General features: G+C 56.2%; 1 protein-coding gene across 3 annotated transcripts; it reads right to left on the reverse strand.

The window, feature by feature from the left end:
* Positions 1-5,101: 5,101 nt before the first annotated feature.
* Positions 5,102-25,092, reverse strand: LZTS1 (leucine zipper tumor suppressor 1). 3 transcript variants are annotated; one of them, XM_030035973.1, is made up of 5 exons: positions 24,996-25,087; positions 24,363-24,518; positions 10,606-11,093; positions 9,354-10,175; positions 5,102-8,024 (listed from the first exon to the last, which is right to left on the reverse strand). In XM_030035973.1, exons 3-5 carry the CDS (start codon positions 10,954-10,956, stop codon positions 7,359-7,361), a joined length of 1,839 nt encoding a protein of 612 aa, XP_029891833.1. In that variant the 5' UTR covers positions 10,957-11,093; positions 24,363-24,518; positions 24,996-25,087; the 3' UTR covers positions 5,102-7,358. The 3 variants fall into 3 exon arrangements, with proteins under 3 accessions (XP_029891833.1, XP_029891834.1, XP_029891832.1); XM_030035974.1 differs by having other exon boundaries at positions 24,363-24,514; positions 24,996-25,070; XM_030035972.1 differs by lacking the exon at positions 24,363-24,518 and having other exon boundaries at positions 24,996-25,092.
* Positions 25,093-25,360: the final 268 nt, after the last annotated feature.

Raw genomic sequence — 25,360 nt, forward strand, 5'->3', positions numbered from 1 at the left:
CTCAACGGGTCCTTTGCACTAGAGGAGGCTCGGAAACCTTGAAAGGCTTCTCAAAAATGAGCTTAGGCATATGTTGATTTTAAATTTTCTGTATGAACAGTACTACTAAGGGTGAGGGGGGCCTGGGTAGGTTTACTCAGGTATTCTGTGCAGACAGCCTGGGGCATGACTCTGCTTAAATTCCTGATGTCAGTCCCTCTCCGTGAATTAATTGTGGTAAGTTTCCTAGCTTTGGGGATGCAGCATGGCTGGTGAAGGTGAGAGACAGAACAGTGTGAAATGGAGAGATCCAGGATTCTTCCTGATGTACTTCAGAGAGCGGAGGTAAACCCAAGTACACCTTCCTTTGCTGAACAATGTACACATCAAAACCAGTAACTTAATGAGGGAAGGAAGCACCTTTCCTTTCTGCTGATTCTGCTATTCATCTTTAAAGAGTTGTGTCCCGATGTGCTGAGCTGCACTGACACTGTCTCCGTAAACAGTTTGTTCTGACTGATAAAAGCCTGAGGCTGTCTCAGGTTTTTTCATATTAAATGTTGCACTATGCTGTAATTTGAGCTGTTTCTTCTACAGAAGTACAGGTCCTTGAGGTAGTTAAAGACATTAGCTCATTTTAAAAAAAAAAAAAACTCATTTAAATGTCCAAGCTGGTTCATGTGGTATGTTTTTCATCAGGAGAGACACTTAAGTTACAAATCCCCTATCCTCAGTATTAATAATGGCTTTGATTGTCCCACAGACCTTGAAAGACTGTTCGTTTAGAGTGGTAGAGGAAGGAGGATCTAGTATGCTAAAAACATGTCTGATGGCTTAAAGTTGAAGCAAGTGCTTTTGACATTTTCTACCTGTTTACCCCCTTAGTTACAATCCCTCTGTCTTGAGGGAGAGCCTGTAGCTAGGGCATGGGAATAACTTCATGAACAGATGGCAGCCGTCGGTGCTCAGTAACTCAGGTTGTGAAACATGAGTAAGAGGAGAAATTCCAAAGTCCGGTGAATTCCTGAAATCCTTCAGCAGGTGATGGGGTTTTGGGGACAAAGGTTGAACCAAGCATTCCCGAGGGTGGGCGAGTGCTGTGGAGCAAGGCGGCTGCCTCTCATGAGATACCTGCAAGTGTCTGCATATGGATAACAGGGGTCTTGAAAAGTGCATATGTTACGGAGCAAAGCAAAAGGAATTCTGCAAGTATAAGAATATTCATGGCAATTAAGCTCTACTAATTTGCAGCTGATGGGAGCAAAGGGGAAAGAATGAGATGTATTCTGTGGCTCGGGGCAGGCTGGTGAGCAGCTCTGACGCACAGGCAAGCCATCGATGATAGCGTGGCTCATCCGGGCCAGACAAAGGTTTGGGATGAATATAAATAGCGCGGGTGGCTTTGTGCCAGGGATAAAATAGCTGTTGTCTGCAGCACACGGGAGCTGCGTGCTCAGCCTGTGTCGTGGAGAGAGGCCGGCTGGGCTGCGGCGAGCGTGGTGCTTGGATGGAGCTCGGCAGCCACGCAGCGGCACTGCGTGCCCGGCCAGGAGCGAGTGGAGAGGGGATGGAGCGAGCTGCCGCATGTCAGCTCCCCAGTCAGTCGTGTTGCTGCAGTCCAGAAGGACGAGGCTGTTTCAGATCCTGTATCACCTGGAAATAAGATTGTTTTTCAATTACATATTTAGACGGCAGCGCAAGAACCGCTTCAGAAATTATCAGGCCCGCTGGAAGCAGCAGTGCACGCAGTGATGCTTCTTAGTTTGCTTGGATGACACTGTAAATGCACTGAGGTTTTGCACGGTGCTTGTGGGGACCAGGGGTAGGGCTGGCTCTGGTTCGCTTGGCTTTGTAATGTCAAGGGAGAAGGTTGTGCTTACAGGCACAAAACCAGCCTGCTGAGGCTCTTCAGCTCATATCTGGGGGAGTTAATTCAGGCTTACTTGCTGCTTAAACCTCTAGGACCTCTGGTTTAATGAGGCACGTAGGTCTGGCAGAGATTTGGTGGTGGCATCCAGCTCTGACCTACCCCTTCTGCTCCCTGGACTCCTGCGTGCGAGCGGCCGGGCTGCAACGGCCGCGCTGCTCCCGGCTGGCAGTCGCTCCCGCCGGGATCGCCAGGCAAGCCTGAGCCTGCTCTCCTCTGGCTCCGGAGACTCAAACCGGGGCAGAAATCTGTGTTCCTCCTGGCTCCTGGAGAAAATGCATCTGCCGACACAGGCGCAGCATCGCTGTCACCCTGTGCACGCAGGCAGGTTCCCGGAGAACGACAGACCCTGTCCTACAGACCAGAAGCTCCCAGGTAGCAAACAGCCTGAGCCTGGCACAGGGCCCTGTAAGAGAGGAATGACAAAAATAGCTTTAGCTCCCATCAGCCGGAGGCCCCGGGGAGCAGGCTGGGGCTTGCAGCACAGCTATTTTAGCGCTGAATCGAGAACGTAGCCCTTTGCCGGGAAAACGGGGTGGGAAAGCAAAGGGTGCTCAGGGCTGGGAGGAAGGGGTGCCCCTCTGCGTGGCGTCGGGCCGGCTGTCTTTGAGCCATCCTTGGGCTCTGTGTCCCTGCCCGGCTGCCCTGCGAGCAGCTCCTGACATGGCATTTAGCCGGACGCTAAACAAACAACCCAATATTTCATGGTGCGGAGACAGCAGGTACCATGCTAAATGGGACGTGCTGATCTCCCAGCTGCTGCCTTAGCGCATTTACAGGCTGTTTTCTTTTTTCTTTTTTTTTTTCTTTTTTTTTTTTTTGGTAATGACTAATGAGGACTGCCTGGGGGTCTTATCCCCCTTTGCCAACTGATGTCAGCCAGTCAGGTCCCTCGGAGAAGCACACGCCAGCTGTCGGCTCATTTAGGAGGGGAGGAGAGCAAACATTGAACACGTTTCCCCTACCCTGCCCCTTGGGTTTTCAGTTGGGACTGGCAGATGTAAGGCAGGGGAGCAGGCTGGTGGGGAGAGCTGCTGCAGGTTATTTGCACATCAAAAGCAGCTTTGCCTCCGACCCTCTATCACCCTGCGAGCACGAGGTGGCTTGATTTAATTGCTCTTTCAAAGGCAGCCCTGGTCTTGTCTCTGCTGAGATTTTAGGTCTGACTCTGCCCCCCCATAGTCAGAAACTGGTGCAGTGGCACCAGGGTGTTAAAAGAAGATGCAAATCAGCTTTTCTCCATCTTGAAGCTTATTTGCATCCGCTGATTAGTTCAACAACTAATTCAAACTCCTTCTGTTTGAGGACGGTTGGTGCTCGGGCAGCTGGAGCAGAGCTAACCCAAAGCACAGACGGAGCAGGGAACCCCAGTGACTGGGGGAGATGAACAAGCTGGTGCTGCTTCTCCTGTTTTGCCCCCCAACACCTAAGTCAACCGTGCCCCTCGTGCTCGGACGCTTCCTTAACCCCGGGAGCCCCGGCACATGCGGATGCCATCCCGTTCACGTTCAACCTGCCACAGAGGAAGCACCAGGTATCACGAGGGGCTTTAGCTTGGTATTATCAGGGCTTTCTGCTCCTTCCTGAACGTACCTCCTCTTTGGCATGAAGCAGCGGGGTCGCAGCCATGGTTGTCCCCCACCGCTCAGCTTTCCTAGTGATCTCACAGCATCCTAACGCTGGAGTTGTGCTTCTGTTTGCGCAACAGCCCTACAAGGGCCAGGCGGTGCCCGTTACCTGATTTCTGCTGCTGCCTGAGGCAGAGGATGCTCTGAGCCCTACCTCTGGGGAGGCGACAGCTTTTCCTCATCAGTACCTTCATTAGGGTTTTGGTGAAAAAAGGGGTGGGACATCATCTGGTGTAATGGAAGCAGCAGCCCAGGGTTCCCCAGGGCTGGGATTTCGGCTTCCCAGTGTCCTGAGCATTGCCAAGAAGCTGTCCTTACAGTGTACGTGCCCTCAGGGATGCTGCCCTTGCTCCTGGACCTGCCCTGACTCCTGCTGCTGCTCCTCAGCCCTGGTAAGTCTCCGTTTTGCTGCACTGCAGCATCCGCAATTTGGTTGTGACCTCTGTGGGACGAGGGATGTCCCCTGGGATAACAGCCAGCTCGGGGGGCTGCTCCCCTGACCCACGTACACGGACAAGCCTGGGAAAGGTTCAGCTGAGCCAGCAGCACCCCGCAGCCAGGGCAGGCGATGGTCAGAGGTGATTTGTAACAGAAGGTGCCGCTCAGGAGAAAGTGAGTCCTCGCACGTGGTTTTCTATCTTCTTCCTCCTCAGCAGTTTTCAAAGGCTCTAAAAATAAACTTCCCTCGTGCCTCCGGCAGCGTGAGCAGAGCCAAGGTTTCCCTGGAAAGCATCAGCGGGAGCTGGGTGCCCGTGCTGGGTGCCCTTTCGGGGGGGCACGGAGCTGCTTCTGGGTGGCTTGGGCCCCCCACCCTACGCTGTGGTGGGACAAGTGCCCCATGGAAACAGCCAGATGATTCAGCATGAATAGTGTTTTCTGCAATTTGAGCATTTCCCCCTATTTTCTGGCCCCCAACATCCCCTTTTACCTCCCCCCCGCACTGTTTAAACCTGTGAAACTGCCAGATTTGTGCAGTGCAAACAGGCTCTGAGTTGACCGGTTTTGGAGGAAAACAACTTAAATAGTCAAAACATTTCCTTGGTTTCGTTAAGGCGTTTCCACTGTATCTCTCCTTGTTATTGTTTTCTCTGGCTCTCCTCAGGAGATGGACCTGCCCGCTCCTGGGACGGTGGGTCGGGGACCGCTGGGGCTGGGGGGGTTTGGGCTGCGCAGGGTCGGGATGAAAATCGGTTTCACCTGCAGAGCAGGAGGCGAAGCCCGTGGGGGTGCGGGCTGGGAGCGGGGCCAGGCGGATTATCTCCTCTCTGATACCCCCGTGTTCGCCGGAGGCAAGTTGCCGCTTTTCCATGCATGGGTTATCCCAGCTGCACAGCGGAGATAACGCCGCTCGCCCACGCGGCAAAGCACTCGCGGGGCTGGAAACAAACGGGGCCAGGTGGAAGGACGTCCCCGAAGGGGACCTTGGTGTGCTGCGATAAATGGTTTGTGGCTTGGGGGGGATGATGCGCCCCAGAGAGGGGCATGGCAAAGCGCCATCCTGCATCGCCGCTCACCGGCGGTGAAAACCCTCGGAACGCTGCCAAGCCAGGCACTTGGAGAGGCTAACTAAGTTTTAAAAAATTTATTTATAAATAAAAACATAAAATTACCAGTAGTTTACATCGGTCACCAGAAATAACATCCAAAAAACCTGCAGAAAAATAATTATATGTACAGGCTGAGCCTGGCCAGCCGCAGAGCGGGCAGGGTGGCCGCGGCTCACACCGGGAGCGACACACCTGCGATGCGGACGGTCACACACAGCGTTGTGCAAAGGCAGCACGTCGACGCCTCCGGGCAATCACATCATACAGCGCTGGCTGGGGAGGAGACGGGGCTGGGGCGACGGGGACCCGGGACGGGGCCACCGAGGCCAGCGGGTGCGGGAACAGGGCTGAGCAGGCGGACGCGGGCATCGCCTCGCTGGGGGCTGTGGGACGGGGAGGGCTCCGCTCCCCTCGGCACCCCGTGTGTTTGGCACTGGAAAGCTCCTGGTCGCCGTGGTCCGGCTCCGACGTGGGGTGCGGAGGGGGTGCAGAGCCCTTGGCGCAGGGCTATGGCTTGGATGATGCAGAAAATCCCTTCTGACCTCGCGAGCCGGAGCGGAGCCGGGTGCCGTCCTTCGACTCCTGGTCTTCTCTCCAAAACATCCTTCGGCAGGTCTGGGCAAAGGCTGGCAGACCTGACGTGGCCCTGACCTACAGCCGCAGGGCTGAACGGGGATTTGAGGTTGGCTTTTCTCCAGCGGACCATGGCTAAGGATCGCCTCGTGCTGTGTCCCAGCACCGGGACCGGCCGGGATGCCCCGGGGCGGTGCGTGGGGGGATGCTCCGGGGCAGGTGCAGAAGGCACAGACTGGTTTCCCTGTGTTGCCTTTACAGGCTGGCTGGAGCGGGGTGAGGAATGCTGAATTTTGCTGCTTGTGCACAGCTTTGAGCCCTTGGCCGAATTTGTGGCATGGGATCGTGCAAGACCCCCGCCCTGCAACCACGGGATGGGGCTTCCTAGGCTGATGCCCAGCTTGCTCGTGAGTAAACAAACATATTGCAGTAAAAATACCATTGCACTAGCACAAAGTGGTCCCGGCTGGAGACCTCCATCCTGGCAAGCTGGATGCCGGTTGATTCCTTCCCGGCTCGTGCCGAGCTGCGGGGGGACAAGAGGCTCACCGCTGGTGATGTGCAGTGGAGCCTTGTTATCCGCTTGCTGGTGGCAGGAGGAAATTTTAAGAGCTGGGGTAGAAAACAAAATGAAAGTGGTTGGTTTGGGGTTTTTTTCACCAGCTCCTGTCGACGGGATTCCATGGATGTAAGGGCACAGGAGGAGATAAGGCAGCTGGGGTTCCCGGGAGGAACGGTCGCAGCGAGCAAGTGAGAGCGTGATTTCCCCCTCGATTCCTTGGGTCAGACTGTGGCTTGGAAATTTCTGTTAATTCTTAAATCCAGTTGCCTGCCTGGCAGCTGGAGAAAAGGGAAAGTCAGAGCAGGGAACGCTGGGCTCGCCACGGCTGTGCAGGTCCGGGGAGGAGGGATGTGCCGGTGCGCCTGTGGCCAAGGGATGGGACGGGTGCGGGCTGTGCTCGTTAGTGAAAGGTGATTTCAGTGGGGGTGTTGGCTGTAACGAGGTGGGGTGTGCGTGTGCGTGGGTAGATCCTTCTTGAGGCACGACAGCAGCCGAAGGACGGGAGAACTGGATGTGCAGCCTGTGCTGGCGGCAGGAGGCGGCTCCTTGGTCCCACGGAGCCCTGGAGCTCAGCACCGACCGGAGGAAGGTTGAGGAGGTGTGAGAGCAGCGCGGTGCTTCCTCCAGACCGTGGGCAGGAGCAGCTGGAAATGTGCCGTGGCCAATTCCTCTCGAAGACAGCGGGACGGGCTGCGGTGTCCCCATCCCCGGAGCTGTGCCATCACGGGGTCCCTCCGAGCCTGGAGCAGAGCATCCCCTGGGAGTTTTGCATCATCTCGTTAACCTGACAGCAGATTATTTGCCGAAGTCCTGTTCCCTGACCGCCCCCAGTCACCGGTTTCTCAGTCCTAAAAGGGGGCAGGAGGGATGCTGCCGGCGCGGCAGCGGGGGCGAGGGGGAGCTGCTGGCACGTCACCATTGGCACGAGTTGCTTGTTCACCTCTGTAACACGACAGGCAGCGGAGGGCACCGCCGCGGTGCGACACGGGGAGGGGAGAAGGGCTGGCGAGCTGGCCAGGCCACCAGCTCCGCTAATAAATACATGGCTCATTGAACTGTACAAGGTGTGGGCTGAGCTGTGGGGCAGTGCTTCTCACCTGGAAGGGACGCCTGAGCCGCAAGAAGGAGAAGGCAGACCTGGCTCAGATCTCGGTGGCGATGATGTCCTCGTAGGGGACGTCGGCGCCGGGTATGTCCAGCTCGATGGGCTCCTTGCCGTCTTCCCCCGTGGCGAGCTGCTGGAGCATCTTCTCCAGGTTCTGGTTCCTCTTGTACATGTGCAGGTAGCTTTGCTGCAGCTGCTTCTGGTAGTGAATCACCTTCTCCTTCTCCTCCTTCCATGTCTGCCGCTCGTGCTGGAAGCCGGAGGTCATCTGCTCGTTGTTGTCCCGCTCAGCCTTCAGCTCTGCCCTCAGCCTCTCCACCTCTCCCTGCAGGGCTTGAGCATCGTCCACCATGGCGCAGGGCCTGGCCACCTCCCGGGCTTCGCTCAGCTGCTCCTTGAGGATGGCGAGCTCCGTCCGCAGGTCTACAATCTCCTGCTCCAGCAGGTTCACCTTCTCCCTCAGCAGCTCGGACTCGTTCTTCTTGCGCTGGAGTTCGTTCTCACACACCTCCAGCTCCATGGCTTTGGTGCGCAGGGAGCCCTCCAGGTCCTGGGTCTTCATCTCCAGCCCTTCCATCTTCACCCTCACCTCCTTCAGCTGAGCCTTCAGGCTGAGGATCTCGGTGGTCTTGGTGTTGAGCTCTGTCTGGGACTCCTTCAGCTGCTGCTTCAGGAGGGAGATCTCCCCCGACTTCTGGCACACCTGTGGGGAGGGACGCAGCACCCGAGTTACGGCTGCGCCTCAGAGAAAGCCCGCAGCACCCACGGTACCCCGTGCAAACCATGCTGGGCACGGCTGGGCTTTGGCTTGTGGACACCCCGGCCATGAAATCCCACCCAGGGAGATGCCCCAGCACAGGGAGCAATGCCCCTGGCTCTCGGGGGGGGCTGGAGGGGACCCCAAGCTCTCCATGCATCAACACCCCAGCCGACACGGAGGGCTGCTGGTGAACAGCGGTGAGGATTTAAGGAGCTGACACCCCTCAGCTGAGGTGTGGAAACGGAAGGCGTCGAGGAAGCGCTCAAGTCTCAATACCCCGTCCAACATGTTTGCCGAAACCACCTCTGACGGCTCACACGGTCAGTTAAACTCGCTGAGCTTGTTTCGCAAGCAGACACCCAACTGCACCCCGCAAAATTGCAGCTGGGAGCAAAGCGTGTAAATCCCACTGGAGCCTAAAGTGTGGCTGGTACAGCCGCTCCCAGAGACAGCTTTTGGGGGTTCGGCATCCAGCTGCACTCGGCGGGACCCTGTGGCTGCAATTTTGGTAGGGCTTGCGAACTGCCTGGAAAGGTGGCTCAAAAATGCAAATAAAATAGAGATACTAAAAGCAGTACGAGAAACCCTTGCACGCAAGGGAGCTAAGATGAATGCCACGCTCCTCGAAGCACACCGGGCAACAGCTATGCTTCTCCCTGTACAGCCACAGTGCAGTGATATTAGTGTGTGTTATTTAGGTGGGTGAGCATGCTCACTTCTGAATTTTCAGCAGTTTAACAGTCTTTGTTCAGTGATACCCAATCAGTGAGAAAATTAAGCTTAAGCACAGAGTGGAAGGTTTTCCTGCTCTCTAATAAATGACCATGGCAAGTGCAAGTAGTTCCTATTTACACATGGGAAGGCAGCTTTACTGCTCCTTTGGGGCAGGCAGCCTGAAAAACCCTGCGCTGGAGGTTGGAAACACAAAGTTGTTTTAATGACTGGGATTTTTATGCAGTAGCTGTTTCCTTATATGATGTGGAGTGCTGAGGGGTTCAGAGGGGCAGTGAGTCACTCAATTATAACTTACAGAGCCTCCGCGTGACAGACTAGGGCTCTCCTCCACTTTAACATCTATATCCTACAGCCTGGGCTTGGTGCGTGCACCATCTGTTCTGCTCAGACCCTCTGTGGTGCTGCTGGATGCAGGTACAGAAATGGAGGAGAGCTGCGTGGTTTATTGCCGGTGCCCGAGCTATCGCCTTCCATGCACGCGCTTTGCTTTCGGCATTGGCAGCCCGAGATGCCGCTCGGTGCTCCGGTGCCGCTTACCTCCCACTGGGTCTCCTCCAGCGCTGGGGCGAAGCTGGTCTTCTCCTTCTCGTAGGACCTCAGCTTGGTTTCCAGCAGGTTTTGCTCTTTCATGAGGTTCTCCAGCTCCTCCCGGAGCTGCTTCTTCTCCTGCTGCAGCTGGAACACCTGGAGGTGAAGGACCTGCTGCGTCCGCTGGGTTTTCTGGGAGGTTTGCTTGAGCTTGCTGTTGCATTTCTGCTTGAGGCCCTCCATCTCCTCCTTGCAGCGCCGCTGCTTCTCTTCATAAGCCTGGCAGGAGCTGACTTCCTTCTCCTCGAAGCTCGACTGAAGCTCCTGCAACTCTCCCTCCCTCTCTAGCAGCTTCTGCTCCAGCTCCTGGATGGTGGACTCATCCGTGGAGATGGGCGAACGGATGCAAGTGGTCTTCTCAGCAGCGTGGTGGTGGGGGGCTTTGCCAGGGTTGAGGATCTTGTTGCCCCCATCGGAGAAGGACATGGCCTTGAGGCTCATCATGTTGCTGTCCTGGATGATGGCGCACTGCAAGATGTTGTGGGCTGAGCCCCCAAAGCGGCTGATGGGTCCCATGGGTGTGACGAGGGGGTCGAGCTGGTAGCTGCTGCTGGTGCTGTGGGTGGGGAGGCTGGACATGGAGTTCCTGCCGGAGTCGGACAGACCCCCGGAGAACAGCACCGGCTTCAGCTCCTGCTCCTTGGCTTTGTCCGGGGGGTGCAGCTGCTGGGAGAGGTGACCCCCGTTCTCTGGGGAGGAGTGGAGGATGGCGCCGGACCGGGGCAGCACCGGCTTGAAGGCGGTCGGTCGTGCAGCCGGCTTCTCTGCGCCCTGGGGAGAAGAGCGGAGCCCGTCAGCGCAGACCGACACCACGTCATCAGTCCTCCCCCATCCCTTCTGCCCCCAAGGACGAGACCCCCGTGGAGGGGGACGGCTTGGGTCTCCATCAGGGGCCAACAGCTCAGGAGGACGCTGACGGCTAAAACCGCCTCCGTTGGGAAGCAAACAGCACGTTTGGAAATGAAAGGATACGGATCACGTTGCTGATCCAAATCCCCGAAAGCAGAGGGCGGCGGGGTGCCCTCAGCACCTCCCCGCTGCCCCTCTCCTCCCGCTTCCTCGGCAAAAACTATTTTTCTCTGAGCCTCCTCCTGGACTAGGACCAGGACAACCCTGCGGTGGGACCTGCACCCGCTTCGAGAGCAGATGCAGTCCGGCGGGACACCCCCCACTTCTGGGGCCACCTCATTCCCCTACTCACCACTTCCAGCTGACTGGGAAAGGGCATCAGCTTCTGCGGCGTGGGCGTCCCGAAATCCATGCCGCTCGTCCCGGCTTGGCTGCCCAGCTCCCCGCCGGCAAGCGAGGTATAGTCCGCTCGGTGGGAGCCGTGCGATTTCTGGCTGACCTTGATGTAAAAGAAGTCCTCATTCTTGCTGCTTTTGGAGCTGGACTTGTGGCTGGAGTCCTGGGAGAAGCCGAAGCGGAGCAGCCCGTCCGAGTACCTGTTGAGCTTTTTCAGATGGGACGATTTGCGGAGCTTGTACTGGGAGGCTCGGCAGTGCTTGCTGTGGAAGCTGTGGCCGGAGATGAGGCTACTGACGCTGCCCATGCTGCTCCCGGGCGGGGGGCATGCAGCGGGGGGAGCGGAGCCCGGCTGAACCTTGTGGCGAGGGGTCCGGGCAGCGGGTAGAGATGGCTGCTGCTGCAATCATAGCAAAGACCTCGTTGCGCCTGGGAGCTGCAAGCCTGGGGGAGGCAAAGGGAGCAGGGTGAGGAAAAGCGGCTTGGGAGGTGGGTGCAATGCTTGGGATGCCCGTGGTCCGGGCATCGGCAGGAGCGGGGCGGTTTCTGACGAAATAAATGCGTAAACACGCGCCTTGCACGCACGTTTGGGTACAAGCTGGCATCGGGCACGTGAAAGGGCTTGTGCGAAGGGCATGCGTGCACCGCAGTGCACATGTTTCCCCGTGCGCGTGTGTTGGGCTGGGGGGGGCGTGCGTGCAGATGAACTGGTCGGTCCTCAGGTGCGTGCAAAGGGAGAAGGATGCTGCTACCCTGCTGCCAGCCCAGGACGGCTCTTCTCCATCCCTCCGCAGAAGCCCCATGTGAATGAAGGAGGGCGGCGGACAAGGAAAGCAGGGAAGAGCAGGGTTTTTCCCCGCGCCTGGGTTTGGCTCCAGCAGCCTCCCACAAACTGCCCGCGTCCCCCAGGCTGGCTGGTACCCGCCGCGGCACGGCTCCCGGCCGGTTGGGCACATCCTGCCCCGCACCCGGGGGCTTGTCGGGAGCTGCTGGGTACGGTGCACCCGGATGAGGCCAGGAGGTTTATGAGACACGGGAGTCTCTAAAAATAAGGAGAGGAGGAAAAGGGGTTTGTAGTGATTTTTAGGTGCCTAATAGGCACTAATTTCCACAAGGGCCCGTGCCTCCTGCTCGTTCCGTGCCAGATGGATCCCGTCTCCTGACAGCCGCGCTCGACGCTGCGAGCTGCAGTCACAACCTCTCCTGTATCAGCCTGTCACTCCCTGATTTCTCTCCAATTTTCAGTGCTCCTCTTAACCTACCTGAAAAGGGATGCTGTGAGGCTTAATTATGCTTAATGTCTGCGCAGCCCTTAAGAAGACAAGAGGCGTTATGTGTGCACTAAGTATTGTGATTACCGTTCAGAGGTATGCGGGGCTGTGCATTAATTCTCTTTGCTATGGGGGGGGAGGAAAAAAAAAAAAATTCCCAGCTCCTGGTGGCCTTTGTGGCACTTGGCTCCCAGCGTCAGGGCAATAATGGAGATGCACCTTCCATCTAGATAATTAAAGGGTGAGGTGGGGAGAAGGGGGAGGAGCTGCTCGTAGGCAGAAGTTAGTGCATGATCAAAATGAGCTAAATCCTGTTTGCACAGGATGATGAGAGAGGAAACGTTTCTGCTGTCTGCTGCGTGCAGAACAGCTCAAAGCTCCCACTCTTGCTGCTGTCGGCGCTGCGTGGTCCAGCTCTTCTCCGGAGCTGCCCCGTGCCAGGCTCCCATTGCCTGGGCGGGTGTCCTGGGGGTAAAATGTCCCTTGGCAGTGGGATAGGGCTGGGTGGCAGAGGGGATCCAGGCACAGTGTGCTGGGGCATCCTTGCTGCCTTATCCTCAAGGTCTAGAGAGTTGCTCCTATGTTTTTCCCATTCTTTGTTACGTCCTGCCTTACGCTTGCTCCGGCGCAGGCTCCTCTGCATCCTGAACAGGGTAGCACGGCCCTGCGCTCATCCCTCAGCTTTATTTGTTTTCTTTTTCTCTGTGCCCTAAGGACCCAGATTGATTAAGTGTCAAAGAAAAGTCCCAGAAAGACAGAATATCCGCTTTAATCCCCAAATCCATTTTTGGGAGATTAAGAGAAGTAAGTAAGAACTAAGGTCTGAACTGCTGCCTGGATGCTGATATGCTAAAAGTGATCGATGACTTTGGCTTCATTCATTTTTACAGGGTAAGAGGCATAATGTGCGCGGAGGGGGAGGAATCGCTGCAGGGAACAGGATAATTGGCACAGGAGGCTGCTTCGCCAGCGTGTGTTCCCGACACCACGCTTGTGTGTATGCGCCTGCAGAAGAGAAAAGGCAGTGTCACAGCAGCAAAGCTGCCAACTATAGCGACAGCATCCCAGAGACAGCGTTCAACACGTGCGAGCGAGCGGGGAGTGGGGGAAAGCAGCCGATGTATTTACATACACCTATGGCAGAGGTGTCAGGGAGGACTGATGCCTTAAAATGCGGCACGGCGTGCATGGATGCACTGTTGTGGGGACGCCAGGCTTGCTGTCGCTGTGACCAGAGCACCCGGCCCCTTGGATAGATGTGCCTTTGGTTTTTTGGGTGCCTGCAGTAGACAGGAGAAATGTGGGGAGGGAGAGCTGGGACTTTCCAGCCTTTTGGCAGGAGGCGTTTCAATCAATCCCAGCCCTCCTACACATGCCTGAGAGGGTTGGGCATGCCTTTTTCTTCTTCTTCGCTCTTTTGATTTAAAAATGAACACTTTGAAAGCCGTGGAGGAGTTGGCATTCATGCACAGTGTTAGCAGAAAGAGAAAGGCTCTGGAGACAGCACAGCTGGGAGCACACCAAGCAAGCAGAGGGCAGAGGCTTCAGCTTCAGCTTTGAGGGCAGCTCCAAAAAGAGGGACCAGACTTGTCCCCCTTCCTTGTTCAGCCTCTGTGGCACGTGTTTGCGTCTTCCCCTGCGTCAAATCTAGTGACTGTGTGACTCTACGGGGAGCCAAATTGGTTTGCTGAGCCAAACAAAAACTAGTCATTATGTACATACATAGACATTTAGACGCATGTATATATGTATATATTAAGGGGTTTTGCATGCTTGGCAACAGCCACAGTTCAGTTAGGTTAGGCATATTGCAAAGTGTAAAAGGGGGTTGGGGGTGGGGGAAAAAAAAAAAAAAGTGATACTGAGTGCAGGGTCTGAAAATGCCCCGGCAATGGTGGGTGCCCCAGTCCGTGCAGCAGGGGGGGCTGCTGGAGATGGGGTGTGTGGCACCATGGCTGTAGGCGCAAACGGGGAGCTCACGCCGTGGCGAGTGGTGCAGGCAGCCTGGATAAGCGTGCAGTGTACTGGGGCTGGACCTGTGCACGTCTCTGGGGTGCACGTTGTCCGCTATGGGTCCGTGTGTGCCCGCCAGCGTGCGATGGCGATGCCGCTGTACCTGAAGCCGAACGCTGCAGCCCCCCCACCCGCTCAGCTCCCGGCCTCGCCTGGCTCTCGGTGCTAAAGGTGAGTACTTTGAAACGTAATTTGCCCTGATACTCACCAATTAATGAGGACAGAAAGCCAGAAAAGACACAAGCCTTTCCCTCTCGCTCTGCCGCCTCCAGCAAATGAACCCTTCAAAGCTCTTTTGTCGGCACCGTGGTGGGGAGGGGGCCGGGGCGACTGGCACGAGCCCCGTGTCGGTCGGACCCCCGGGGCGACGCTGTGCCGAGGGGCAGTGCCTGTGCTCCATGACCCTTCGCGGGACTTCGAGGGGCTGTTAAAAAACCCGAGGGGCTGTTAACAAAACCCATTGAGGCGGCGTGGTGAGCCAGGAGGCGTGGGGGTCCGGCAGTGGCCGCCCGTGGGACAGACCCCCAGTAAACACCCGGGTAGTGTGGGCTAAACCCACGGGATCAGGGGCTGAACGCATGGATGCACCCACTCTTGCTTTTGCAGAAACAGAGGGGAAAAAATGAATGGCATCCCACATTCATTGCAGTCATGCCTACCCTGCAACTGCATGTGGGAGAGCAACTCTCTCCATCGCCTCCTTTCTGAATGGGCTGCAGGAATTTAATCTTATCTCCCTGCAGCACGGTTTCTTTGAAGCCTTTCCCTCTTCCTTGCAGAGTTTTCAGAGGCAGTAGCTTTCTTTCTGCCTTCCCCAGACAGGTCACCTTCATAAGCGCCTTCGTTTCCTTCCAGGCTTCACAGTGTTACTCCCTCCCTGCTGATCCTGTTCTTCTCCCCTCAGTATGCGAAAGCTTCCTTCTCCCCTGCACTCTCTCGCCTACTCTTTTTCCCTCTTGAATTATTATCCGTCATTTCTTTGCAGATGCACCCACACATTTGGGTGTTTGTTGGGAGATGCAGAGATAATACAGAAGCTGCAGCAGCTGCCAAGAGCCTGGATCCAGGAGCAGCCTCCTTTTTCCCTTGATCGCTGCCGGGTGATGTGCCCCTCTTTTACTCAGTGATTTGGGACTTTGAGACACCAGGAATGGGACCCAAGGGGAAAATATGGGCATTTCCACGGTAAAAAGCCATGCACGTGCTACCTGGAGCATCTGACTATGTTTTAATGAAGAGGATGGCTTAATCCAAAACTTGGAGCGCAGCAATCCCACCGAGCTGGATTTGGGATCTGCAATCAAAACCGGGTTCTGATTTCAGGACCCCCAACCCCAAACACTAACGAACACCAGGCCAATAAGACAGACCCGCCCCGGGCTGCGTGAGCATCTGCCTGTCCACGCTCAGGCTTACGAGCTCACCCTGCTCTCCCCGTGCCCAGCTGGAGCCAGGCTCTCCGAAATGCGCTCATTTTGGTCTCCAAAGAAATGGCAGCAATAGGGCTTGGAGAGCCCCATCAGCGGAGCCGACCTTGCCCCCACCCTGTAATCTTCATCCTAATCGTGCTAATGGGGATGAATTCAAACACCGCCCAGGCAGACGCCATCCTTGTGGTGCTCAATTGTGGCTCGGTGCCGGCGAAGGGCCCCATTACAAGGCTTTCATTCACTCTAATTCATTGTCCCTCGCTCATTCATTGACATTCATTGGGATCATTTTGATCGGAGGCAGGAGTGAATTGAGTCCGGGATTCACAAAGCGCGCACCATGTGTTCTGCCCTGATTTGCCATTAGTGAAGGGGGACACTCCAGATGAAGAATAACCAGCCTCAATTACATGTTACATCCACTCTAATAGCCCAGGAGTCCATCACACTTAATGTTATTTCAATGAACACTAAGAGAATTCACACTCGCTGGCTGGTGCTTGTTAGAGGAGCCGGCAGTGGCTTTGGCAGGGATTTGGGTGGGCTTCGTGCCAGCCCAGCAGTAGACGACTGTGCCGGGTCTCTGCCAGTCCAGTGTCCCCTGGCAGCTGGGCTCTTATGCCACAACCGGTGATCCTGCTGCAGGCCCTGGAGGTGAAGGTGCAATTGCTCAATAGGGGAAAAAAAGCAACAAAAGGCAACCTGCATCTGTTTTGAAGCCCATCGGCAGCACCGAGCGCTGCCTCTTTGCACCCAGCTCCTGCGGGAGGGCGGCTCAGGTCAAGGTCGCTTACGCCGCCCTTCCTCCTGCCAGCCCTGCTGGAAAAGCCAAAAATCAATGCTGAATTCAGCATCAGCTTTGGGAAGAGCTTGACGGAGCTGCGTACACCCCTCTTCCATCCATCAAGCAATCGAGGCACCAATCTTGACTGGGGATGAGTCAACAAGTGGCTTTAATGGGAGAGTAGGGCAAAATCCTCTGTGTGATGATGTAGGTGGCATTGAGGCAACTGGCTTGAGCTATGTTTGGGGAAGCCAAGTGCTAGAATAAGAGGAATTTCTCAAATTAACAATGAATCATATTGGCAGAGTGAGCTTTAGAGGATATCGGCTCAACACCCGCTGTGCTGTGCCTACTTCCATACTGTCTGGTCCCTCTGCGGGTAGACAGCAGCGTTTCCCTGTGCGGGAGCCCTGGCTGAGCGGAGCGAGGCTCCTGTCCCTGCCCGAGGACGATTGCTCAACCCACAGAAAATTGGTGTAAGTCAGCAAAGTCCCATGACTTTCAACGTCTGCGTTTCTGCAGTCTCGTGCTTTCTCTCCAGCAAATGCTTACTGGACAGTTAGCCTGAGCACAAACTAATAGCACCAGCAAATACGTGGGCTAGAAAAAGTGATGTATCATTCTTTCTGTCTCCCTAGCCTGAGAGGGACTTAGAAGCGAGACAAGCCTTGTTGCTGGCGGCTGGAAGGCTGCAACCTCAGCCAGCAGGTATTTATTCCCAGGAAAAGCTGGTGTTTGCCCTGGCAGCCTGTGGGGAGTTACAGCCCACAGGAAAGTCAGGAGATGAGCCAAGTGAGCTGGTGGGAGAGGGCTGGGCTGGGGCAGCGTAACCGATCCTCGGGCTCGGCAGGTCACCGAATGATGCGGCGATGGAGGACAAAACATCACCTACTTAACCTGCTCCCACCCGCCAGCCCGGTCAGCGATGGGATGGTGTCATTAAAAGAAGGCTGTGCCGGGAAGCTGATGCTCCCTTGCCAGCCCGTGAGCACCCAGCAGGGCGACGAGGGATTTCTGGTGCCGAAACACCCCAGCTCTCCCCCGCACAGCTGCAGTTTATATTAAACAGCTTCATATGCAAGCAAATCCAAACAGCGTTATCATAAGCTGGGCTTGAGATGGTCCCGGCCTCCCTCCTACTGTCCCTGTACCCCCGCCTGACCTCGAGGAAGGGTTGCTCCCAAGATGCGCTGCTCTCGCTGGATGCAAGCGCAGCAACAGCAGGGCACTGTGGGAATATCCCTGCGCGGCTCTGGGAGCCTGAGCATCCATGTTATTACCACCTTGGCTTGGTCTACAGCTCTTCTTTATGCTCCTGATGCCATATATTTCTGCAAGTAACCCTCAGTCCTACACGTGACGTCCCCAGCTCTCCGCTCAGACCAGAGCCCAAATGCTTTCTCCCTCTGTTTTAGGCTAAATGCAACTCCAGGACCCTCCAGCTTCCAAACTTCACTCGAGCATGTGCGAAGACACCGCACCTGTGCCACCCAGAAATACCCAGACCTCTTCACAGCTTTATCCCTGCTCCTGCCAGCAGCCTCATGTCACACGGATTTCGGAGCTCATCAGTGATTCAACAGCCAAGCACAGCACCCACACAAGTCATATCAGTCATGCTCCCGGTACAAAGGAAATGCTTGTATGAGACATAGTTAAATATTCCTGGGGTGGAGAGAAAAATCTTTTCGGCTTACTTAATTCCTAACAGCATCTGGCTTTTCCCACTAATGAGCAACTAATACTGCAATTAAAGCCCTGCTAATTGGAAACTCAGAAATGCTCTGGTCCCTGCTTTTGTCTTTCGCAGGTCTGGGGACTCACCGGGGCTGTGGCAGGCACACCTGAACGGTGACGCCAGCGCCAGGGAACGGCCACCACCTCCAGACTGGTGAATTCATCCCTCCCACAACAGGCACCATCGCTCCGCGGAAAACAGCCGGGTCAGCACCGAAACCCTGCCGTGCCACGGCACCCGGGGCCACAAGCACCCGCTCAGTCTCCACGGGCTGCTCGCAGGACCCCCTCTGTTAACAGGGCAAGTTTTGGGGAGGGTTTTTTTAACAGCCTGAGGATGCTATGGGGGGAGAAGGGGCTCCCCTTCCCAGGGAGGACCTTGCAGGAGGTACCATCCACGGTGGCCCATCGCCGCGAGGCTGGCGGGTGCAAAACGACCGCTCCTTCCCTCGGAGGAGGGCGAGGGGGCCCTCGCATCCCCGCCACGGGTTAGTTATTTTGGGAACCGTCTGGGGCTGGCAGCTGGTGCTGGGGTGGGTGACAGCTGAGCACGGCTTGCACTTGGGATCTGCGAGGCCCCTTCTCGCGCATCTATTTCCGACCCTGTAAAACACAATCTGCCAGGGTGTGAGCGTGGGGAGGGCATCCAAAAAAGCTGGTTGCAAGGGACTGGCTTGCGTTAGGCATCTCGGTGTCTCCGTACATCTTGCAGGTGCCTCCAAGTACGGTCGGGAAGTTGCAGAGATGCTGTCCTTTAATTCCTGCCTGCGCAGCACCGATGCGGTGAGGTCTGTGCCTGGTGCTAATCGGTATAGCCGCAGCCCCTGTCAGCAGCCAGACTGGTGGGGTTGGGTGTCCTACACGTCTCCCACGCGCTTTCTCTGGGGTCTAATTGATGGAAAGGACATGCCTGTCCAGCTAAATATAGCAAGAACTTCATGTAACTTGAGATGAGCCCTAAATACTTTTCCTCCTGGCTTTCCGCTTCCACAGGCTTTGCACGTGTCTTCCTCTGTCCCTCTAATCAGGGATAAACCAGTAACGAGCCCGTTTCCCCCAAGTTATGACAAGATGGTAGCACCAAGGGTTTCTTCCACAAGCCAGTCCCTCACCAGCCACCAGGAAATACCTGGACTAAGGCTCTTTCTGCTGCAAAACTCCCCCAAGAGCATACAGGGGAGAAGCATCGTCTTCATGTACAGGGAAAATTTAGAAGTGGAGCTGCAGGCTGCCATGGAGACAGGGCTCTGTTTGCAATCTTCTTGCCTTTGATTGTCTCTCCTCCTCTCCCAAGCGGTTGAAAAGCAGGCAGGAGCATGGCCCGTGTTGCCTCCCATGTTCCTGCTGGCCACGGCTGCCCAGCCCACCTTCCCTGGAAACTTTCTAAGTGCTTAGGAGGCCCAGTTGGGTCTCCTCTCTGGTCCTTCACCTCCTCTAGCCTTTTGGCACCTCCTTGGTGTATCTGGGGATCATAAAGCAAATCTGTGCTGCTTTCTAAGTGCTTAGGAGGCCCAGTTGGGTCTCCTCTCTGGTCCTTCACCTCCTCTAGCCTTTTGGCACCTCCTTGGTGTATCTGGGGATCATAAAGCAAATCTGTGCTGCTTCTCTCTCAGCCGTGTTGGGTTCACGTGCAAGGTGAGCACTGTCAGGGTGCACGGACCCACCGTCTGCTCTCCCTTGCTCTTTTCTCACTGCTGATGACCAGGTAGCTGAGGACATGAGCAGCCAGAGGCTGAGATAGGGCTGGTTCTCTTGGGACATATGCCTGAAGTCATAGGCTGGAAACTGCCTGCTGCAGTGGGAAGCTTTGGCTGCTTCCCTAAGAAACAGGAGGGGAAATAACTGACCCTGGCAGCAGCTGAAACCCCTCAATCTCTGTCCTTAACAGTAAGGCTGGGAGTATCAGAGGAAGAATTTCTCTGAGGTAGGACCTAAAGATCTTCCAGCAAACTAAACTTCTCCGTGTCAAGTCTATGCTTGACTTTACAACACCTGAGCTCCAAAACTAAGCTGTGCATTATTTCTGTGCTGTCCTTCCTTGTTTGTGTTACCAGTTATGCTGTGGTTTGTCTAAATGCTGGGTACTTTTGTGCCCTGCATGATGCTTAGCCAAGTGGGAGCTGAGAAAAGGCAACTTCTGCATGTTGAAGAGTCAGTCTCAGTCCTTGCAGCGAAAAGCATCTGCTGCGCTGCCGCTGTCTTCTCATCCTTCAACTCCCTCTCTTGCTTTCCAGAGTTACATCCCTGTAACACTCCCTGCTCTGCTCTGTCCTTATCTCTGCTCTGCTCAACCAGGCTTCAATGCAGCAGCTGCCGCAGAAGAAGAAAAAAAAAAAAGGCAAATTCAGTTCTTGCTTCCTATTTTCCTCCTCCTCTTTTTTTCAGACTTGGCCCGTTGTGAAAACCACCCCTTTAATGCCTGGCTGCCAAATAGAGCAATTCTCTCAAAAGAGAAATGTACATCAAAGTTGCAAGGAATATTCAATTAACCTTTAAAGGAGATCATCCATAACTGGCTTACAGAGATGTCATTTAATTGTTTAAAAAAACACAAACACAGGCACTTGCATTTCAGAGGAGTATGTCTGCTGAGACAGTTCTGGCTGATGTCTTGCTAAAAGGCAATTAAATATCTAAATGTTCCTTCCAACTTGCATTCTGAGCTAGAACCTCTGACATAGTTATCTTTGCTTAGGCAATATGGCAAGTGGCCAAATTCATCCCTCCTTCATCTAGGAAACCTCGATAAACTTCTCTGAGAAAATGCCATTGATGGCAAACGGCCCTGTATCGTTGCACGACGGCAAGTTAAGATGGACCTTTTGGAGGTTTTTCTCTTCCAGCAAGAGGGAGACAAGCACCCAGCTGCAGCCTCTCCGGCTCTCCGACCTGAGCACTGCCAATGCCCTATGGGGGAGAGATGCTCGGTTCTCCAAAAGTCAGAGGCTCAGGAGATGAGGCTCTTTAATAAATGATTAAAAAGCCTTTTATTCTAAGGAGGAGAGCGTGCACATGCATTGCTACCCTCTGCTGGAAGGAGCTGGCTTTCACAGATGCCTTAAGCTGCTAAGGAGGTAAATGGAGATCTCCTTTTAGCTCAGGAGGAAAACTTCTGTGTGTGAGGAAGAGGAAGGTCTGAACTGGAACGCTGCTGTTGAGAGAACCCGGTTGGAAAGCAACGCACGGTCAGCATTTGCTCCTGCAGCTCTGGAGTAACCCCAGAACTGCTTGTGCAATGGGGTGTCCCCCTTCCCCCAGATTTTGCTTTCCAAAACCAGGTAATGGGCATGCGTGCGCACATTCAGAGCTTCCCAGGAACAATCTGTCCAGCCTTCCTGCTCAAGGGGGGGCTTTTCTTAATTAAGTGAGCAAGCACAAAACCCCAATAGTAGCAAACAACCTGCGTAGGAAAGACTTTGTGACCCACGTGCCAAATCTTTGTACATTCCCTGCTATTTTTAACTAATCCTTAATGGCAACGGTCCACTTAGGTCCTGCCTGCTCCCGGCCGCACGCCTTCACCGCTGCTCTCCCCGACCCTGGCACTCCGTGCCTCCTCCCTGCATCCTTCCCCCTTCCACGGAGGAGCTTTCTGTGCATCCTTCTACCTATAGCTCTCCTGGAAAAACCACGACAGCAAACCCAAGGGCAGCTGGTAAACATAGCACATCAAATAAATTAGGCAGGGGGGGGATTTTTAAGACCTCCCAAGAGAAAGAAATATTTATAAACACACATACAAGTCAGTGGTTAGGGGGCCTAGAAAAAAAAAGCCTCCAAGTTTCCTGTCCATGCTATGCTTTTTCTAAGTGCTGGAGGATTAAGGTCCCGTGCTGCCGAGTGCAGGGCATGGGCAGCCCGCATGGCTCTGCTATCGAGCAGTACAGGGCCACGGTCCTGTCTCTGCCAGTCTGTGCTGCTCTGAGGAGCAATTACAGCACCAGTTTCCTGTAATGGCTGCAGTGATACTATCTTTTCACACTTGTCCACGCAGCACCTTGCACCACAGGCTCTGAGCTCTGCCGAGATGTCTGTGGGTGACTGAGTGTCCCGGGGAGGGAGCCTGGAGCTCAGCTCTCGCTGTCGGAGACGGGGCCAGGTTTTTGAATGGTCTCAAGGAAAGCAGATACATGATCCAGCCCTCCACCGACTTTTGCTCCCTCTTGCACTGAGAGCTGCTGCTCTGCGGCTGCCCACCTCTCTGCATGCCGCAGATGCCTCACCTGAGCGTGTGCTGAGCATGACTGTACCTGCCCGCAGCAAAATAGAGGCTTTCAAAGAGGGGAAAAATAGTGATTTAGGGCTAAGGATATCATCAGAGCAAGGGCTGTGGGAGGCACGGGATGGGGACAGCATCCCTGTCTGTGCCTGGCCGCGCTTTGCAGCAGAACATCTGCAAGGGCTGGGCTTCCCTCTTACTCCGGTGCCGCAGTCCCTCTGCCCAAGCTCGGGGTCGGGGTCTGCCCCGCACACCCCCCTGGCACGGGAATCCTGCCCTGGAAGTCCCTACGCCCGCTTTGGTGGCTCGCAGGGGAGCTGGCTTTTCTTGAAATCTCATTTTCCTGCCCGAGTTTCACATTCATTTGCCTCCCACCGCTCCGCAGCGCTGCCTGCCAGGGAAGAGTGACTAAGGGGTGGGTGGAAAAGAACGACTCAAGCCCAATTTAGCAGCCTGCGGTGCCAAGAGGAGGGGGTCACCCGGGGAGCAGGAGGAGCACCGGCACAGCTGGGGGCTCCGAGGGCGAGGGAGCTGCCACGGCGGCGAGCGCAGCCCCTCGAGCGTGTGTGTGTGTGTGTGTGTTTGTGCCGTGGGCTGTGGCTGGAGGCCTGGCAGGGAGCTGAGAGCATCCCCCGTAGCGTGCGATTGTGTTCCCGAGTGCACTTTTGCAGCTGCCATTAATTGCCCCCACCACTGATTGCACCGATGATTTTGCACTTACAATTCTTTGTCCCACTGATTAATGGCCCTGGTGATTAATTGTACGGGCGATCCGACAGGATGGCTAACAGAGGGTTCTGCAGACCCTCGGAAAAGCCCGGCTGCGGGCAGAGGTGTGAGCTGGGCAGGTCGGCACGGCGCGACGCGGAGGGACGGTGTGTGACGGTGCACGGCCGTGACTGCACGCCGGTGTGGGAGGCTGGGGCCAGGCCAGGAGCAGCCGGGCAGGCTCTGCCCTGGCAAGGATTTCAAAGGGAGGTTAATCAGCGTCTGGAGCGATGGTATCAGGACAGATAGTGGAGACTCACGAGGACTTTTTTCCTGCTCGTATTCCACTTGCGGCAGCCTTCAGTGAGGAAAACACGCTCTCGGGAGGAATTTGAACGGCCATGGTAACTACTATGGAAATGCAAGCCCGCTCGGAAAATGGGTCAGGTGCTGGTCCCTCTGCGGGGAGCACGCCGAGTCACACATGTAAGGAGTTCACAGGCCTCAGCTCATTTGTGAACACGAGAGAGAAGCCCCCTCAGCACTGCTAGGCTGGGGCAGCCTTGATTGAGGAGATGCCCAGGGCTTGGCACTGCTGGAAGGGGCTGACACGGGGGCCAGGGGAGTGTTAGCAGAAGGGGACCGTGGGAAACCAAATGCAAACACCCTGGGGACAAAGGGGCTTGTAGCAGGGATGCAGTGGTACCGCCGCTGCAGCTGGGATCGAGGTATGTGGGCACAGCCGTGGACGGGAATTGGGGCTGGGAGGGGGTCTGGATGGGAGCTGTCAGGGCTTCCCCACAATCCTGGACCAACTTCTATGTGTGGGACCCTCCTGCCACACCACTGGGAACCTGTACCTGTGGTCAAATACTCCTGAACCACGAGAAAAAGCAAGGTGCTCTGCGCAGAGCCCAAGCAGGCATCCAACCCCTTTGGAGATGGCAAGGTGCAAACTCCTCAGCTGGCTGAGCAAAGAAGGGAGCATCGTGCACCGAGCCTGGGACCCGGCTCCGTGCTTGTTCCCAACCGGAGTCGGCAGCTGCCAGGCTGTGCAGATCTGGCACCGAATGGAGAGCGTCACCGGGGTGAGAAGTGACAGCCCAGAGCTGACTTCTGCTACAGCCACAGCAACGCTCCAGAGCTGCTTTTAAAGGCAGATGTTAATCCCTGGCTTTCCAGGACCCAGGCGGGCACCTCCAGGAGCTGCGCATCCTCTGGTCAGCAGTGACCTCCCGCCCACGCATTTACCTGCGTGCAAAAATAGGCACAGATCCCGCAGCCTGCCCAGTGCGCACGCACACCGAGGAAAGCGTCGACTGACCATGCGTATGTGCACCCAAGGAAAGGCTAAAACGCTTCCAGCGATACCTGGCTCCGCACTTGCATGCAACGATACCCGCATCCAGACACAATTAATATTTGCACACAGAGGTACCCGATGCCCACGCAAGCCTCTGCGCTTGTTAATCCTCTTCCACCCACGCTGCCCACCCGCTTGCTGCCCATCCTACCCCACGCACACAGGCACTACAGGCAAATAATTCCTACCACGGGCAGGCAGCCCCTTTCCCGAGGATGGCTCAACCCTGATGACAGCGAACCAAAGGCATCTCTCCTTTCTTTCTCTTCCCGGAGAGTTTGGGGACTGTGTAAACCAGAAGCAGCCTGAACCAAGGTGCTGAACATGCAGAATTTTCTCGCTGCCTTGAAAAGAAGTTTTCCAGACTTCAGAGGGAAGGGAAAAGCCGGAGCTGAGCCCCGTGGGAGCCGCTGGCGGCTCCGACCTGGCAGAGCTCGCCGAGGGATGTGCAGCCGGCCGTGGGGGGGGGGACACACGGAACAAGAACCCCGCTGGCTTTAAGCCGCTCTCCGGGGCAGCTCCCACCCGGCGGGCTTGGGCAGCGACTCCCACCCTTTTGTACCCGAGCCCCCCCCCCCCGCCTTGTCACCGCAGGGTCAGCCCGGGAAAACCGTCGCGCCGGCTACCCCCGGAGGCACGGTGCCCAGCGGGCCGGTTAACCCCCAAACCTCCCCTCGCAGCCCCCCCTCGCTCCCCCCACCCTCTACCCGGAGCTCCCCAGGCAGCAGCCCCCCCCCCCCCCCCGGTGCCCTGTAGACCCTCTCCATCCCGTCTTCCCCCCCCCCCCTTCCCTCCTCCCCGAGCCGAGGGGCTTTGCCCACCTCCGGTGGTCGCTGCCTCCTCTGCGCGGCGGCGAGGGGCTCCGCGGGGCTCCCGGTGCCCGCCCGGCAGCAGCATCCCCGGCGGCGGCGGCGGAGGAGGTGGAGGAGGAGGAGGAGGAGGAGGAGGAAGAGGAGGAGGAGCCTGGAGCCCCGCTCCCGCGCATCGGCCCGCCCCGGAGCAGCCCCCGGTCTTTGTGTCCCGGCCCGCTGGGTGTCCTGGTCCCCCCCCCCCCCAACCCCGAGCTCCCCCCCCCCGGGGAAGAGGCTGCAAATGCCCGTGCTCGGTGGGTTGGGGGGATTTGGGGGGGTTCCTTTGCTCTCGGAGGGGTGGATGCTAAAGGAGAGGAAAAGGGGAGAGGTGCTTT

Source organism: Aquila chrysaetos, chromosome 13 (genome assembly GCF_900496995.4).
Source record: "Aquila chrysaetos chrysaetos chromosome 13, bAquChr1.4, whole genome shotgun sequence".
In the NCBI taxonomy this organism is placed as follows: domain Eukaryota; kingdom Metazoa; phylum Chordata; class Aves; order Accipitriformes; family Accipitridae; genus Aquila; species Aquila chrysaetos.

What these genes read in the sequence shown, in the direction of transcription:
- LZTS1 (XM_030035972.1), bottom strand. Translation starts at nt 10,956, where the DNA reads ATGGGCAGCGTCAGTAGCCTCATCTCCGGCCACAGCTTCCACAGCAAG. An exon ending in TTCCCAGTCAGCTGGAAGTG is followed by an intron (nt 10,176 to 10,605) that starts GTGAGTAGGGGA and finishes TCTTCTCCCCAG; the next exon opens with GGCGCAGAGAAGCCGGCTGC. An exon ending in TGGAGGAGACCCAGTGGGAG is followed by an intron (nt 8,025 to 9,353) that starts GTAAGCGGCACC and finishes CCCTCCCCACAG; the next exon opens with GTGTGCCAGAAGTCGGGGGA.